The following is a 16,990-nucleotide window of genomic DNA, read 5'->3' as shown; positions in this document are numbered from 1 at the left end:
GCCCCCATGAGGGGTGTCAAGTAATCAGGAAAGAAGGACAGATCCCAGAGCTCCGACCCCACTAGAACCTTCAGGCGGTAGCCGCTGCACAGCAAGGGGAGCCAAGGGGCAGGTGAGGCGCTGGATGGCCACGCCTGGTGAGTGATGGTGCCACTCCGAGAATTAAAGGATAGCTAGAGAAGTACATATGGAAGGGAAAATTATTCATGCTGTTCTGGGCAGTTGCATTAAGGAGCAAGGAAAACATTCAGATGGAGATATTCTACAGGTAGTTACAGATCAAAGATGAAAGCAAGCTAAACAGAGATCCCATCACGACCCAGAAATGAAATACGTTGGATAAGTTTGAGGTTCAGAAATGTGTGCTTTAAGAGCAATACCAATGAAGTGCCTGGATTCTAGGATCTGTATTCATCATTCCAAGCCAGTCATCCAAGAACTGTCTTTCTTCCTGTATGTAAGTGCAGGCGTCGGGAAAACCTGCTTAATGAAGCCAGGGAGTGGCTTTGACATGGAAGGCATCTGGCTGCCCTTGGACATGGTCTCTCCCTAAAACAGAAGATTGAAACCTTCTAAAATTTAGAAAAGTTAAAACTTGCATGAGTGTGTTTGTATAGATACAAATGTGTATAAATACATATTCACAATCACATACATACACACATACGTGCACCTATATATACATATATAAGGCAGAATTTTCCTAGTCCTTCCTACTTGCAGGGAAGGCTATGTATGTGGTTAATGGGGTGAGCAAACCCATTAACCACATACATAGGTCTAGGTTTACCCCCAGGAGTGCCTGTTCTCTGAGTGTAATTACATTGATTACAAAGACCACCCTCTTTCTCTCTCAGAAGTGTGCCAACAATACGTTTATGGCTACCCTTCTGACAGTTATAAGGTCTTAGAATTCAAGAACTAACCCATTTTGGTCCCCAAATCTCAAGCTCCCTTGCTTTCTCCTTCACCCGCCTCCTATTGTCATCTTTGGCAGAGGACAAATTTGCAGTTTCCCTCTTTAAAAGGATCAGTAAGCCCTGTTGCACAGTGTGGCCTTTCTTGGGTGTGACCATGCCAAAGTTACAAATGTGAAGTCCTTCCAGTGGCCTTTTCAACGAGCAGCGGAGTTTTTGTGGCACATATACCTCTATTTTACTATAATTCTATGAAAATTAGTCGTCGAGGTTGTAACTCAATGTTGCTAGAATTTTTGATTATCAGTAATAAACACATTTGCAAAATACACATAATGCAAACACCGATGACATAAAATACATGTGACATAAAAACCCTGACCACGTCCCACGTAAACGGAGTTTACTACTGTTCCTTGGCTGGGAAAATGTGTACTGTCCTGATAGGCAAAAACAAAGACAAGTTTTTCAATAGTGGTTTTGTAATTCGCAACTCTCAAACAGTTAGAAAACTAATTTTATCACAAAGACAACTTTCAGTATTCCAAATTTCATACTGGCTACTTCTCTGATTCTTACATCAACTTAACAAAAAGGTACATTCTGCTTTTATCACTTGCACTCAGAGTATCATGATCATGATGGCGATTTTACTGAACTATAATCCATGTACTTGGGCACTACTTTTATTTATTCAGAAGGAAAATGTATATGTGTCACCTTGCTAAAGGATGAAAGTATTACATGAGTGTTATTCTGGCATCCACTGTTACCAGGTTAACTTTTGTTTCACTGCCTTTTTTTCAAGTCATAATTTCATGTTGATGCATTTAGTTATGCTTAATCATTTCATATGAGAAAATAATCCTTTTTTCCCATTGCAGCCTTTTTTGGAAAATACCTCAATGAATATAATGGCAGCTACATCCCTCCTGGGTGGCGAGAATGGCTTGGATTAATCAAGAATTCTCGTTTCTATAATTACACTGTTTGTCGCAATGGCATCAAAGAAAAGCATGGATTTGATTATGCGAAGGTAATTTTCAGGCACTTTTACACTGCATCAATTTACTTTGTGCATAATGGGGGAAAGCCATTTTCAGTGTGTTAGCCCATACACTAGATTGGCTTTCTACATTCTCACAGTATTAGAATGAGAAATTTTAAGGTAATTTTAAACTCCAGGCAAGAAAAAGGCTCTCAAGGAGCACTGACTTTGAATAGTGATTTTTTTTCCATTAGGATGAAAGGCAATCAGCCTTTGATGAAAGTATTATCAGAAAAATCATAGATGCCTCCACTCTGTCTTGGGATAATTTTTGAGTTTTTCCTCCTCTAGGGGACTTATCCACATAATCATATGTTCATCTCATACTGTTTTGCTTTTCACTGGGGTGAAAGTATATTCTGTCTATGGCTTCCAATTTAGATGTAAGAATAACAGCAGACAAGTGAAATAATCAATTCTTTGCTTTTACTCCTGTCTGATCACACTTTGATATTGACAAGGACACCTGCCCCATGGCAGCTGGAGTCCGCAAAAGTCTGTAAGGCTGTCAGTCCTACAATTTCCAAATCAGTTCATAGAAACTGAAATGGACATGCCCCACAATTCAATCCTAGGATTTCTAGGATTTCCAAATCAGGTCATAGAAAATGAAATGAACATGTCCCACAGTTCTCTAACAAATGGATTCCAGATTAGACTTTGTAAAAGTCACACAGGTTTTGTGATTGCCAACTTAAAATAAAACTATTTCCAGATCGCTTAAAATAAAACTATTTCCAGATCGCAAGAGTGGAGGGGAAAATATCTTTGAATTTAGCCTGCTAATTAGCCTAAAATGCCTTCTTCCCTCCTAGCCATATCCATCTCTTCCTCCTTTATCTAAAAGAAGCCGAGGATCTGCTCTATCTAGCACAGGTCACTAGGAAACAGCTATTGGTAGAAGTCAGAAAGAGGAGACTTGATCTAACTTTGGCACATTGCTGTCTTTCCACTTGGCCTGATTTGAGCACAGGGGACTTGGGGTGAGGGTGTATGTCTCACTCTTTCATACCCTTCAGAAAACAATGCATGCAAATGAATGCGTATTAGCAATTCACAAACATTGCTAATAGGTTTCCAAACTCATCAAAGTTGAGAGCTGGCAGGGAGGGACCTTGGAGGCAGATTTGAGCACTGTCCTACCAAGTGCACTAATTGTCACTGCTCATTTTTTATCTGTGGGGATGCTTGTCTTGCTTCTGTTCAAGCTATTAACCTTTCTTTCCCTGTTGTCCTAAGGAGAGGAAAGTAATCAAGGTTCCTTCCAAAGACTAAATCAGCGTAACTTGCCCGTTATCACAGCTGATTAAGTGTCAAAGATAACTGTGTCAAAAAGAATATGTATCTTTTTTTAAGGAGGAAAGGAATGAAGCACACACTCCCATGGCCAAAGGTGTTAGCCTGTGGACTTGTCTTAACAATGACATGTGACACAGATTTGGTCCCTTGGGCACTGCTTTTGCAGCTGTTCTGGTCCTTGAATCTACATGTGATTAGTCATGCCTAGAAGCCTCTGACGGTGCACATTGCCTAGACACTTTCTGAATAAACTTTATACTGGAGTTCCAGGCCAGTGATACACACTTAGAGGAAGCAGGTGTTTTAAGTTTTCATTTTTTTCTTTTTTATTCCATTTCTTCCCCCTCTTCCCCTTATTGCTCTGTATCAGCCCCTTGGACTGCCGGTTTAAGTCATTTTATTAACAAGTCAGGCTCCAATCCCAACAGCTGGGTAATTTTATTTGTGCAATTAACAGAGTATAATCTGCAGGAAATCAACTGCTCCCCATATTGAGTGTTTCAAATAAATTAATTGATAAAATGTTGCCACTTTTCCCTGTGCACCCAGATTTTGGCCAGGACTTTCATTAGCATTTATTATGTAATTCTCACAGGTGAATTTTTAATTTAAGGAAAAGATCTTTTCTTTTGTTTGTGCATTTATGCATGTGTGTGTATGCCTGTGTGTGTCTGTGTGTGTGTGTTCTGCAACTGTGAATTTGTAGTAGGTGTGGGTGTTTCCTGCCCTTGAAGTAATTAAATTTTTTTTGTCAACGAATTACATCAGTGAAACCTGAGAATGAAATATGTATCCGGTGTTTCATGTGCTGGAGCATTTGTATTGCCAGATCTGATCATTATCTTGGGCAAACGGGACTTGACCCTTTTTATTTTGCTAATTGCTAAATTGCACATTATTTTTTAAAAAAGGTTTGTGCATGTTACCACTTTAGCAAACCTAGAAGGTAACTGGCAGCTGATTTCCTCTGTCTCCGGAAGATGTTGTGCTCCTTTGGGAAGTAGTTTCCCTTACTGCTTAAGATCTTACCTCCTCATTCAGTGAGTTGCTTCTGAGGGAAAGCAGTATTCAAATGTGATCTGATGAATGTCACCTTTTGTAATTTTTGTTTTGTGTCAAATGTATGTTTCAGGACTACTTCACAGACTTAATCACTAACGAGAGCATTAATTACTTCAAAATGTCTAAGAGAATGTATCCCCATAGGCCCATTATGATGGTGATCAGCCACGCGGCACCCCACGGCCCCGAGGACTCAGCCCCACAGTTTTCAAAACTGTACCCCAATGCTTCCCAACACATGTGAGTAATAACCTCAGCTCCGGGACCTGCTGAACGCGGGCCCCTCCTTTGCTCCCCATCTCGCTCCTCCCCTGCACCCCGTTTCCTTCCACGCGGCATCTCCACGAGACAGGAACACCGGCTTCTGCCCCGAGACCGCGGAACAGGCAGACCCTGAACTCAAGGGCTTGTGGAGGTGGTTTGATTAGGAATCACATCAACATTTGTAAGCGGCTAAATGAAAAGAAAGAGAAGCATACGGGGTGAATGGGGGGGGCGATTTTGATCAAGGGTTTCCTTCAGTTGTCTTAAATAATATTCACAAACGTGATCTAATAATAATAATGATCAAGCAGTGTGTTTCTCATAGCAGCTGGGTGGCAACCCCTGGTCTGGTGATAAAAACCTGGGTGGATTTCCTGGGCAAGGACTGTTGCAGCTTTGCCGCAGATGTGCAATTAGCATTGCTGCAGAGGCAGCTGGAGTGGGCTTGCCCGAGAGGCCTTCTCAGGTCACGGCTTTCAAATAACCTGATGTTTCTTTTTAAGAGGAGGGGGTGGGGAGACACAGAGTAGAGGGCTGATGGCATACAGGGACAGGACAGAGAGCAGAGAGCTGTAATATGCGGATCATTCTCACTAGCCAAAGTCGATGCTTAGGCAGCAAAGGACGTGATGTTGATTTTCACTCTGTCCTCACACTTTCTTCTTATCCATTGCAATAATGCACAGTGTTCTACGCAGAGCAGTTGGCTCTGTGTCTGCTGAAAGTTTGACCACCAGAGAGGTAGGGAACAGGGTACTGATGTGTTTCCTTCATCACTAAACCTCCAGAATACATTCTTCATCTGTTTGTGCTTAAATATCATCCCTTTTCATCCACACTGATTTTCTAGCTATGATCCCAGACAGAAAAAAAAAAAAAAAAAAAAAGATTAAATATACTTCCTTACGAAAAGAGGTAAGTAACTACGGAAGGCATTCTAGTTGCTGGTCAAGACATATCCCTGGAAAACTTTTTATTTTTATTCTTATTTTTTATCTTATTATAACTAATAAACTGCTGGGTCCTGATCAGTGGTACTTAGATCCTCTCTATCGTATCAAGTGACTTAGAAAGAAAGAAAGACAAGAACTGACAATACGTATGAAGCCAGGGTGGGTGCCCTACTGAGCATGCCCAGGAACTTGGAGGGTGAAAGTGTTTTGATGCGTAAAATATTGTCGACAAACAAGGTTGCCCCAGCATCTGGGGAATACGGTCTGGATGAGCCATTGTGCTCTGGAATCAACCCTGTGGATGGATATACAAGCCTCTGAAAACCTACCCTACGTATAACTATGCAACTAAATTCATGAATGAAGCCCATGAGTGGTGAGTTGCTCTCCATTACCAATCACTTGCAAATTTAGTAACCAGCTGGTTCAGTGAGAGAAAAAGGTTTTTGCAGGCTTCTTCCATGCCCTGGGACCCACCTTTCTCTTTTCTTTTGAGTCAGAAATCTCTCCCTTTGTTGCGTTAGCAGAATCTCAGCCTAAGGTGATTTTCCACAACTGTAAACTTCACTGATGTTTTCCCGAGTTTGAGGACAAGAGGTTGACAAAATGTGTTTTATGGCTCCTTAGAAGTCAGCCTGCCTTTGAAGCTTCAGGGCAAGGTCCTGAGCCTACAGGAAAATCAGCCACAGGTCAAGAGGTTCTGACAGCTCAGCGGCATGCACAGACAGCAGTGCAAGACCAGAGGAATCTGCAGAGTTCTCGGGCCCTCAACAATGGCTTTTTTTAAAAAAAAAAAAAAAGCATCTCTGATTCCAGCAATTTAAAATTCTATTAGTTCCACAAATATTTATGGAGCGCCACCTGTGACATTGTACAACATAGCAGGGATATAGGCACGAGGAAGACACAGTTGCTAACCCTGGAGACCCAATGAACTAGGACAGAGGTTGGCACACAGGGGCCAAATGCAGCTTGCCACCAGTTTTTATAAATAAAGTTTTATTGAAACAGCCATGCTCATACAGTTAGGTATTGTCTATGGCTGCTTTTTCAATACAACAGTGGAGTTGCGTAGTTGCCACAGATACTGTGTGGCCTGCAGTGCGTAAACTATTTACTGTATGATTCTTTACAGATAAGGTTGTCCTGGTCCCCTGCTCTAGGGGGTAGTGTCCAAATAGGCTTATCAGCAGCAGGCCCAGAAGTAAGTACTAGAGCAGGGATCCCAGGGGCTGTGGAAGTTTGGAGGAGGAAGCATGCACATCTTTTAGAGGAACCAGGAAAACTTCAGGGCCCAGGAGGCATTCAAAGTGGGCCGCAAAGGATGGGCAAAATTTCTGCAGCTGATACGCAGAGATTGGGTAGATGATTTCAGGAAGAGAATATGGTGTGGAAAAGTGGTCGCCGTGTAAATGAGGCCATCTAAGATGTGACCTAGGAAAGCAATAAGGGATAAAGCTAGAAAGAGAAATTCACAGAATATTGAGAATTTGTGTAATTTGTATGTAACCATAAGCAGAGAGTCACTGGAGGCCATTTAGTAAAGGTAGAATGACATCATATGTGACTTGATCATTTTCCCATGCAAAGTTTCCATTATTCCTTTTTAATTCAAATAAACCACCTGTGTGCCTTAGTAGTGATTCTATAAAGTGAAATCTGCACATGGCAGAGTGAAAAGTTCTCAGGCCTTGGAGCCAAACAAGCGTGGGTTCCTATCTCAGTTGTCCTCACCGAGCCTGTGGGCCGTTTCTTTAAGCTCTCAGAACCTGCATTGTCTCATCTGTAAAATGGGAGTAATAACTAGCACCTTGACGTGGTGTCATGAATGACAATTAAAAGAGGCCCCACCTTGGGCCTGGGACACAGAAGCCACTTCATAGATGCTAATTCTCATTGATCCTTTCTGTTAAGACAAACCATAAAAAACTGTTCTTTCTGGATTGGATCTTTCTTGACCTACAAAAAGTGCTGCTTCGTTTGGTTCAACTTAACGTTCGGGGAAAGCAGCTAGAGAAAGGACGAGTTGATACTTGTCTGTCGTGACTTGACAAGTCTGTTGACTAGCTAAGACCCGCATTGATGAGGCTCTCACACCTGGCTATTCTAAAAACACAGACAGGAGAAGCACCAGCCTGGGCTGTGTTATCTTTGCCAGGTGCAAAATGTGCTATAGGCAAGTGCCAGTTTGGAGAACACACTTAGCCATAGAAAATGAAAATTCACACAATGGGTTGAGTGATTCAGCTTCTGTTTGCTGCTGAGCTTGGGGCTTTGTGCACCTAGAATGGGGAGATCCGCTGTGTCTCCTGCAGACCTTCGAAGCCTTGAATTCAGGGCATCTTTGTTGTAAAAGTCTGCCCGGCTGCCGCTGGAGGAAAGGGCTGGAGAGAGTCCGTGTGTGTCTCTTGTCACTGTGAGTGACTGCCCAGGTTCACAGTTCAGTCCACACACAAAAGGAGTGAGACAAATTGAAGACAAGCTTTCCATTGTGGCGCTCGGAGCTCCTGAATGGCTGGTTTCCTTAGCGAGAACAGGAGCAAGGCATTCAAGCAAAGGGATGCAAGAAGTTAAGTGCTTTGCAGAGACATACGGCAGGCCCTAGGAAAAGAGAACGAGAAGCTGTAGGCTCTCCCCTGTCGGCGGGGGGATGCAAGCCATGTGAACGCTTTCCTTGAGGTCACCTTCCTTGGTGGTCAAGCATTATCCAGATGCCTTTCATCCGCCTTGGGTTAGAGCTATCTGACCCCCTCAGCCTGCAGCGAATGTATCGGGTTTCCATGGTGTTCGCCGTTCCAACAAAGGAAGGAAGCCAGTCCAATGTTGAGGCTAGAGGTTATGCCAGCCAGCTAAGAATGAGGACAGATTACAGACGGACGGAAGACACTGTTTGATCAGACAGTGGCTCAGCCACTCCTGGCCTCTGAGAGTTCTGAGGGAGCCTCCGTCATGATAATACCTATAATCACCGTTACCATAGAGCCCTTCACTATGGCTGCGACCCTCCTGCACTTCCCAGTAAATTCCCTCCCCCGTATCCTCACAGTAATGCTATAGCCTCATCCTCACTTGGCATCGCTTTTCTCTCCTGGCCTCAGTGATGTGATAATATGCACCTGTGGACAAAAGCCTTTATGAGAAAGGAGATTCCATTTACCTTCCCGATGATTCTATTTGGAGCTCAGACTCCCTGAATACTTTCCTACCAACTATGCATCTATGAACTTAAAAATTTTTTTTGTTCCAATTCAACAGTTCTTTCTTTCCATCCCTGGAAATGTGTATGACTGTACACACACACACACACACACACACACACACAGAGGTTCATGTGAAATCTAAAATTTCAGTAGAACAATCCACATCCACTAAGTTGCAGGAATTGTTCTGACAGTGGAGTTTGGGATGGACATGGCATGTCAAAGGGAAAACTACGTCTGTGTAAGCCTCAGAACAGTTTTCGAAACACCTTTGTTATCTAAAGTTGGAAAGAAATGTCTTGCCTTAAAAGAATTTGCACGTTCTCCCTTCATTTCTTCCACAGATACATAAAAGGATATGCTTTCGAAGATGAGAGAGTTTTAAATCCTCCATAAACATTTGTGATTGGGGCAGAATTCATTGCTCCCTTTCCTATATTCCCACTCTCTTCTTCTCTCTCTGTTTACTACATATCCCATTGCACTGGCTGTTTACCCAGATCCCTGAAGTGCAATCGCACAAGTCCAGGGGGCCGTATTCACACTCAGTATCACGTGAAGGTCGTTCTTTCCCAAAGGCAGGACCCAGCGGTCCATCTCTACCTCTCGTTGTCTGGTGAGCACAGCTCCTGTTGCTCTAGTTGTACAATACATTTTTGTTTAGCAAGTGAGTAAACATGTTAACCCCACCAACTAGCTGACATTAAGACACTATTTTAACTAGTATGAAAATAGTTGCACAATCAGTTTTATAAATTAAATGGGTACCTAGAGATAGTATAATTCCATAAATTTTTACATTAAAAAAATGAATACCCAAAGTTTATTTTTTTAAAAAAAGACCCAAATAGCTTTGCCCAGGTCACATAAGTAGATAGGGACAAAACTGGAGCCCAAACTCGACTCTCTTGGACCCTAGATCTTTCCACTACACCGGGCTTGTTCAGTACCCATCACAGTCACAATTAATAGGAGAAGAGTTCCCTATGTATGTCTTTGCACAATTAGAATTGGAGTTTGCAGTATCACTGGAAGACTCTTTAAATTAGTTTTATGATATGCCTTTTTATTTTAAAGTTTTATGATATATCTATAATCAAGATCATTTGGTATTATCCTGCATGTGTTCAAATATTACCCACCTAAAGACATTTGAACTCAAATGGGGAAGATCTCCAAGAAGTCAATTAAATTAAATAAGTTTAATTTTAGTGAAAGCTGAGATGGTGTGGCCTGGGAGATTAAGTCTAGAATTTCCAATTTAATGCTTTGAGTGTGTGCGTCTTAAAATCTGTACAACTAACTTATTCTGGGAATCGAGACCTATTTCTCAGTGAGTAATGATCCTGCTGCCAACAAGGGTATTAAGAGTTAGGATTTTTGTTGTCGTATGAGACTAAATAGCAAATGAAGAAAACACATGTTCAAATACAAAACGCTCGAAATATATTTTCTCTGGGGTGACAGCAAAGACCATCAGTGGTACAAATGAACTGCTAAGTTCTTTGCATTTCCCCGCGAATGGGTTTAATGTATGACACATGCATTTCTTGAAACTATTTCTGTGCTAGTAAGAATTATTCTCCCTAAACAACCACCCATCAAATAGAAAGGGGACATGATTGATTTTCAGAATTCTTATCCCTGTTATGTCAATAAGCAATACTAGCAAGAAAACCAAAGCCCGGGGAGAATTGGCATTGATGGCAAAGGTTGAACGTACAAGGCCAGTAGTCTGAGTGATGTGCGAGCTCGTACACTGAGCAATAACTCCAGACAAACAATGACTAGAGAAAAGCAATGTGCAGGGAAGCCTTGCTGGGCAAAGCTCACGTTTTTAAGTATTGGAATAATCTGTTGAGGGTTACAGGTGCCTTCCTTAAAGTTAGGAGGTCTGGAGAGCACAGTTCTGGGCCAAACACGTATCTGAACAAACAACAGACCAGACACATGTTACTGTAACTCGGACAGATTTTCATTTTTTGAGGTTTTTTTAAAAGAAAGCAACAGAAACTCAAAAACGACAAGTTGGTCCTTTGTTCTCTCCATTTTCAAGCAAACAGCCAGTGTTATCTACCTTTTTGAGGGTGCCTCCAGTGCGCCCTGGAGGGTCGGACTTGATTCTGTATTTGCAACAAACATAGACACACAGCAGCTGGTGGGAGGCGTCTGAGTGGGAAACAGAAGCAGCTAATATTTTATTTTATTTATTTTTTATTTATTTATTTTTGGCTGCGTTGGGTCTTCGTTGCTGCGCGCGGGCTTTCTCTAGTTGCAGGGAGCGGGGGCTACTCTTCATCGCAGTGTGCGGGCTTCTTTTTTTTTTTTTTTTTTTAAATATATATATATATATATACTCAAGGATATTTATTGGAGCACTTTTTTTTTTTTCTACTTTATTTATTTATTTTATTTTATTTTTGGCTGTGTTGGGTCTTCGGTTCATGCAAGGGCTTTCTCTAGTTGAGGCAAGTGGGGGCCACTCTTCATCGCGGTGCGGGGACCGCTCTTCATCGCGGTGCGCGGGCCTTTCACTATCGCGGCCCCTCCCGTCGCGGGGCACAGGCTCCAGACGCGCAGGCTCAGTAGTTGTGGCTCACGGGCCCAGCTGCTCCGTGGCATGTGGGATCTTCCCAGACCAGGGCTCGAACCCGTGTCCCCTGCATTAGCAGGCGGATTCTCAACCACTGCGCCACCAGGGAAGCCCCTGTGCGGGCTTCTTATTGCAGTGGCTTCTCTTGTTGTGGAGCACGGGCTCTAGGCGTGTGGGCTTCAGTAGTTGTAGCATGCAGGCTCAGTAGTTGTGGCTCGCGGGCTCCAGAGCGCAGGCTCAGTAGCTGTGGTGCACGGGCTTAGTTGCTCCGCGGCATGTGGGATCTTCCCGGACCAGGGCTTGAACCTGTGTCCCCTGCATTGGCAGGCGGATTCTTAACCACTGCGCCACCGGGGAAGCCCGCAGCTAATATTTTACATCAGGATGAAGGCTAATGATTTCAGGACTTACTTTTTATAGAAAGAAATGTATGGATCAGTGCTTTTAATGATGGGGATTTTGAGGTGCTTGCTGGGGACGGCAGTTCAGTGTGACGTCATGGAGGGAGCAGGGGTCCCAGCATGTTCTTTCAGGGCCACCTCCATACGCTTTACTGTCTCATTTGTAAAGTGGGAGTAAGATGCCCTGCCTTCTCCGGGCTGCCACAGCAAGCAGGTGAGCTGTGATGTGATAAGCTCTCTCCCAGCTACCTGTAAGTGTGGGTGTGATGTGGTCACAGCATTTGTCCTCTGGAGTCACTGACACCCCTTTGAAGCCTCACAAGAACTCTTTGAAATCCTTGCTCCCATTATAGAGATGAGGAAACAGAGGCCTAGAGCAAAAAGTTGCTCTAGACCACACACTAGTAAGTCACAGGACTGGGATGAGAATTCAGGTCTGATTCCAAAACATTCTGGAACAATTGGATATGTGGTTTTCCACTGTTCCCTAAAACAGTTACTTGCTTCTCTGTGGCTCGTGTGCCAGCCAGCAGCTCCAGGCTCTGTCTGAATAATTGTAAGTCAATTCTTAGGGCGGCAAGCCTTCATTATCCCTGGGGGACAGAAGGCTGCATCTTCCAGGAATTTGGCAAAGCCCAGCAGGAGGCAACCGCAGGTCTTTGGCAAAAGATCACTTTTCAACAACGCTGTCAGTTCCAGCGACCCCCAACCTTCCACCTGCAGGTCCCTGAGCAGCTGCTGTTCTGTGGGAAGCAGTGGAAGCCGGTCTTCCTTTAAAAGGCAAATGCTTATCCCCCCTCCCCCCCTGCTGAGATCCCACCTGGAATCTCATCCCCAGAGCAGGGGGGGTCATCTCCCACATCCAGAAATTAAGAAAAACAGGGGATGGGGGAAGGACAGGTTTGACAGCGGACCTGAACTCTCCCTTTTAATATAAGCCAGATTGAACATATGTCATTCTGTAAATCCGAGAGTCCAATTTGAGGCTTGTAATTTGCTGCAACCTTACCTGTTCCTCAAAGCGAGGTGGATGGAACCCTGCCAAGCACTTGAAGGTAAACGGTGGAGGACGTGATTTGCCCACTGTGAGCCTGCCTTTCGGTTCCCTATTGTAATTTTTATTTGTGTTGAGTTTTTGTGGTTTAAAAAAAGTCGACTAGATTTATTTTAAAATTAAGGTAAACCAACATCAAAGGCAGTAAGAGGAGCTGGTTAGGTATTATGAAGAAACCCCATGTAATCTTTTATAGCCGTATTGTTTTTCAGGGCACGTATCAGTAAGTGGTGAGGGACCTTTCGTGACCCACTTGCTCTATTTCTCTGACCTCAAACTACCCCCATGGGTGAAAATCTCTTTCCGCCGGGATTAAGAAGCCCCCTCTCTCCACCTCCTCTTCTTTCTCTTAATCTAATCCTGTTTGTAAGGCGACACGCTGCGTGAAGAATAAGAAACATGGGCTTAAGTCCCTTCCTACTGCCCAGGCCCCTGAGATACAAGAGTCAGATTTGGCCCATGGTGCAATTTTAGATATGAAGAACGCTTTCAGGCCAAAAATGGGACCATTTGGTTCATGAGGTGTCTACTTGGTAAGGAGACGAAAGTTAATGTTGAAAGTTTCTCTTGAAAAGAATGGCAAGTGATATCTGAAAGTTTGTTTTTTAATGCCATGAGATTTTTTTCAACCCATATCCTTATATAGAATACATTTTTTTATTGGCTCATGTAGGAAACTCAGGTACGTCTTCTGTTCCGGGCACTTTAAAGTGATAGATAGATAGATAGATGATAGATAGATAGATAGATAGATAGGGATAAATATAGATAGAGGGGATAGAGATAGATGACAGATAGATAATAGATAGACAGATAGACAGATAGATAGATAGACAGACAGATTTGTTGTTCCTCAAAACAACTTTTTATTAGAGATGCTCTTATCCCCATTTACAGGTGAGCAAATCAAGCTGCAAGTGCTTTTCCCACCCTACAAATCTGTCTCTTTAAAGGGGAGTTACTTACACTTCTGAGTGTAACTTGTACACTTTTAGGGACAGTGTTATATTGGCATTTGAGCTGTGGCATTTCTTCTGGTTAACCGCATCCTTACAGATCATCAGGGTAACTTTTTGCACCAGGAAGACCAATGGTACCAAAACAGCATTTTCAAATATTAAAAGAGAGGTGCTGCAAATCCACTGGCAGAAGAAAATGTATAGTCACAGGTGGCATTTATAGAGCCCTGTGTTCATGGAAACACCCCTGTGTACAATCATGCATCTCAGAAACTCCAAGTTCCCCCATGCGAAATTCCCTCCATGATGGAACCACTGGAACACGGTCGAGGCTCCTGGACTCACCAGGCTCACAGAGACTGGTTGTTTCTCTAGTTTTATAATAAATGATGCCACAGGGTCACCTTCAGTTGCCATTATCCACCATCTTTCACTGATAGGATCCTCCCCAGAACAGAGACTGGTAATCAAATTTCTCGATCAACATAGACTGTTGCTTATTCTGTGAGACTGGCTATTTGCACAGTTGTGGTTCATATGAATCTCAGATGCAGGAAACCCCCTTCATTCTACTTTCTTTTCATTTTGTTAAAGCGAATGGGCTTTGGAACCAAGTCCTGGGTTCTATTACCCGCTAATTTTATTAACCTGAGAAAGTTATTTATCTTTGCTAAGCCTTAGTTTTCTCGGCTGTAAAGTAAGAATGATAAACCTATATCCCAGAAGAGCTGAGCTAATTAAATGAGTCGATGTGAATAAAACACTTAGCACGATAGCTGACACGTGGTAAATACTCGCTAAGTTTTTAATGTTAAACAACGCTTATATGCTTATCAGCTAAGGAAAATGTTCAAGTACATTATAGTCTGGCGGAGAGGTCAAAGGAAAAACAAACATTTCTCACTGTGAGAATTGTTCTAGCATAGATACGTTCTTTGGGAGTGTGAGGTAGCAACATCTAATGGTCCAGGGAGTTGGGGAATACTTCAAAGAGAAGGTGAGGTGCTTTGTGCGGTCCCAAAGGAAAGTATGGACACCTCTTGGATCTCTGCAATAGATTAAATATAGGCCTGAACCACCTGTCCTAGAACAACAGAACCCACTTCCCTATAGTTAACAAAAAATTATGCCCCGCACCTATATTGATTTGTCTATAATGAATAGCTCTATTGGTAAGCATGTATATTGCCGTAGACTTGGTTATAATTCCAGCAAATCCAATTAAATTAATGGTATCTATATACAAGGTTAGGAATGAGAAAAATTCATAGAGACTAGATATGGTAGTAATCCATAAAATACCCTAGTAAATTCAAGAGAAGAAAATGTATTGAATTTTGATTCCTCATCATTGCACATAACGTATTAATGACTATATTTCATACCCTAATTAGCAATAAAATTTTACGAGTTAATATCACCATGAGAACATTCCCTTCTACATTACTGAGTTTTATCTGTAGATCTGTAACATGACCACGACCACGTTGACGTGTTTTTACACATTTTAGTCAAAGGACCCAAAGGAACTTGCACTAATTAGATTTTTAGCTGCCCGTCTTGGTCTCATAAGTTTGAATCCATATACCTTCAGAGGACTTGTGCTGTTTGGGGTGGTGCAGACTTCAGATCTCTATATAAACACAGAGAGATGTAGGGGAGAAAAAAATACTTTAGCAGTGTCTAAATTATCTTTCCTAAATGGTTATTTCACAGCCTTTAACTTGAGATATGTCTCTAAATGGCTAAAAAGCGTATGTAGTAAGACTCCTTTCTGGATACTTGCAGAACTCCTAGTTATAACTATGCACCAAATATGGACAAACACTGGATAATGCAGTACACGGGACCCATGCTGCCCATCCACATGGAATTTACAAACGTTCTACATCGCAAACGGCTTCAGACTTTGATGTCAGTGGACGATTCTGTGGAAAGGGTAAGCACGCGAACTTGCCTCAGTGACAGGTTTTGGTCCAGCTCCCCTTATGTAGACCCATTCTTGCCAATCCTGTTTTTGTAGTTGTTGTTGTTGTTGTTGTTTTTCATTTTACGAGAGAGAGTGTGTGTGTGTATGTTCAGTTAATTTATCATTGCTCCCTTATCTCGTCCCCTTTCTATTACCTCTCCATGCTTGGTTCTTGTGGAGCCAGTAGCAAAGAGGAGATACAAATCAAGACATCACAAATCAAGGGCTATGGCCACAGATACCTTCAGGAATTAAGCAAATAATGTAAATAGCGAAATCAGATCCAGTATAAGGCAATAGGGAATGGTGGGGCTTGTGGTGAACTTGAAACTAAGTGCCCCCATCTAAAGCAAGGAGCAACTACTCAACTTCAACTAATTTTTGTTGTGTAAGAATGTGGATGCAGTATCAAGTCCTCTGACTTCTAAAAGAAGCCAGAAATACAAAAATTTTATTTGAAATTTCCTGAATTTTAAAACATAAGCCAAACAAGACATGCCTGAAGGCTGGATCTAGCTGGATCAGGCTCAGAAGTAGCCTGTTTTTAACCCTTGATAACTAGATAAGAGTGATGATAGTCAAATTTGCTTTTAATGGACTTTTCAAAGTAAAACCTTAAAGTTTGGTGGTGGAGGTTGTTTTGTGGGATTTTTTTTTCCAAATAGGCAAACAAAACCTTTAAATAGAACGTACCAGACTCACAAAAGTTACATATTATACAAAATCAACTGTGTTATTGGACTTTTTCCCTCCAGGATTGCAGGCAACTGGAAAATGTGGGTAATGTACATGTTTGTCGGCCTTATTAAAGCAGCTCTTGCCTTCTAAAAATAATGGAAAAAAGGTTTGGGTGAAATCATGGCAACACTGTTGTCATCTTGCGCCATCACAATTGCTTCTGACTGGTGTCTGTGCTGTGTTTCAGCTGTACAATATGCTTGTGGAAACGGGGGAGCTGGAGAATACTTACATCATCTACACTGCCGACCACGGTTACCATATCGGGCAGTTTGGACTGGTCAAGGGGAAATCCATGCCATATGACTTTGATATCCGTGTGCCTTTCTTTATTCGTGGTCCAAGTGTAGAACCAGGATCGATGTACGTATTTCTCTGTTTCCCACATTCAGCTGTCATAGCTCGTGTACGTCTGAGATAATTCAATTACCAATCTCAGGCTCTGGTTTCCTTTCGTCCAAACAAAAAGGGTGCATGTAGGTTGGTAATTTAGAAGACAAAAAACTCCTCCCTGCTCCACCCCTCCCCCACCT

At 42.5% G+C, this 16,990-nt stretch overlaps 1 protein-coding gene across 7 annotated transcripts in view; it reads left to right on the top strand.

Moving 5' to 3' along the window:
- The window catches only part of SULF1 (sulfatase 1), a 162,099-nt gene that overhangs the window by 108,613 nt on the left and 36,496 nt on the right, over nt 1-16,990 (top strand). For 5 of the 7 annotated variants that reach the window (XM_059901496.1, XM_059901495.1, XM_059901497.1 and 2 more), the window contains 4 exons: nt 1,802-1,953; nt 4,397-4,566; nt 15,539-15,689; nt 16,645-16,820. In XM_059901496.1, the coding sequence (XP_059757479.1) occupies nt 1,802-1,953; nt 4,397-4,566; nt 15,539-15,689; nt 16,645-16,820 (649 nt within the window). Of the gene's footprint in view, nt 1-1,801; nt 1,954-4,396; nt 4,567-15,538; nt 15,690-16,644; nt 16,821-16,990 lie in introns of those variants that run through there. The other 2 variants (XM_059901499.1, XM_059901501.1) reach the window with 1 other exon arrangement.

This window comes from Balaenoptera ricei, chromosome 17 (assembly GCF_028023285.1).
Source record: "Balaenoptera ricei isolate mBalRic1 chromosome 17, mBalRic1.hap2, whole genome shotgun sequence".
Classification (NCBI taxonomy): Eukaryota; Metazoa; Chordata; class Mammalia; order Artiodactyla; family Balaenopteridae; genus Balaenoptera; species Balaenoptera ricei.
This window is presented reverse-complemented; position numbering and strand designations above follow the sequence as displayed.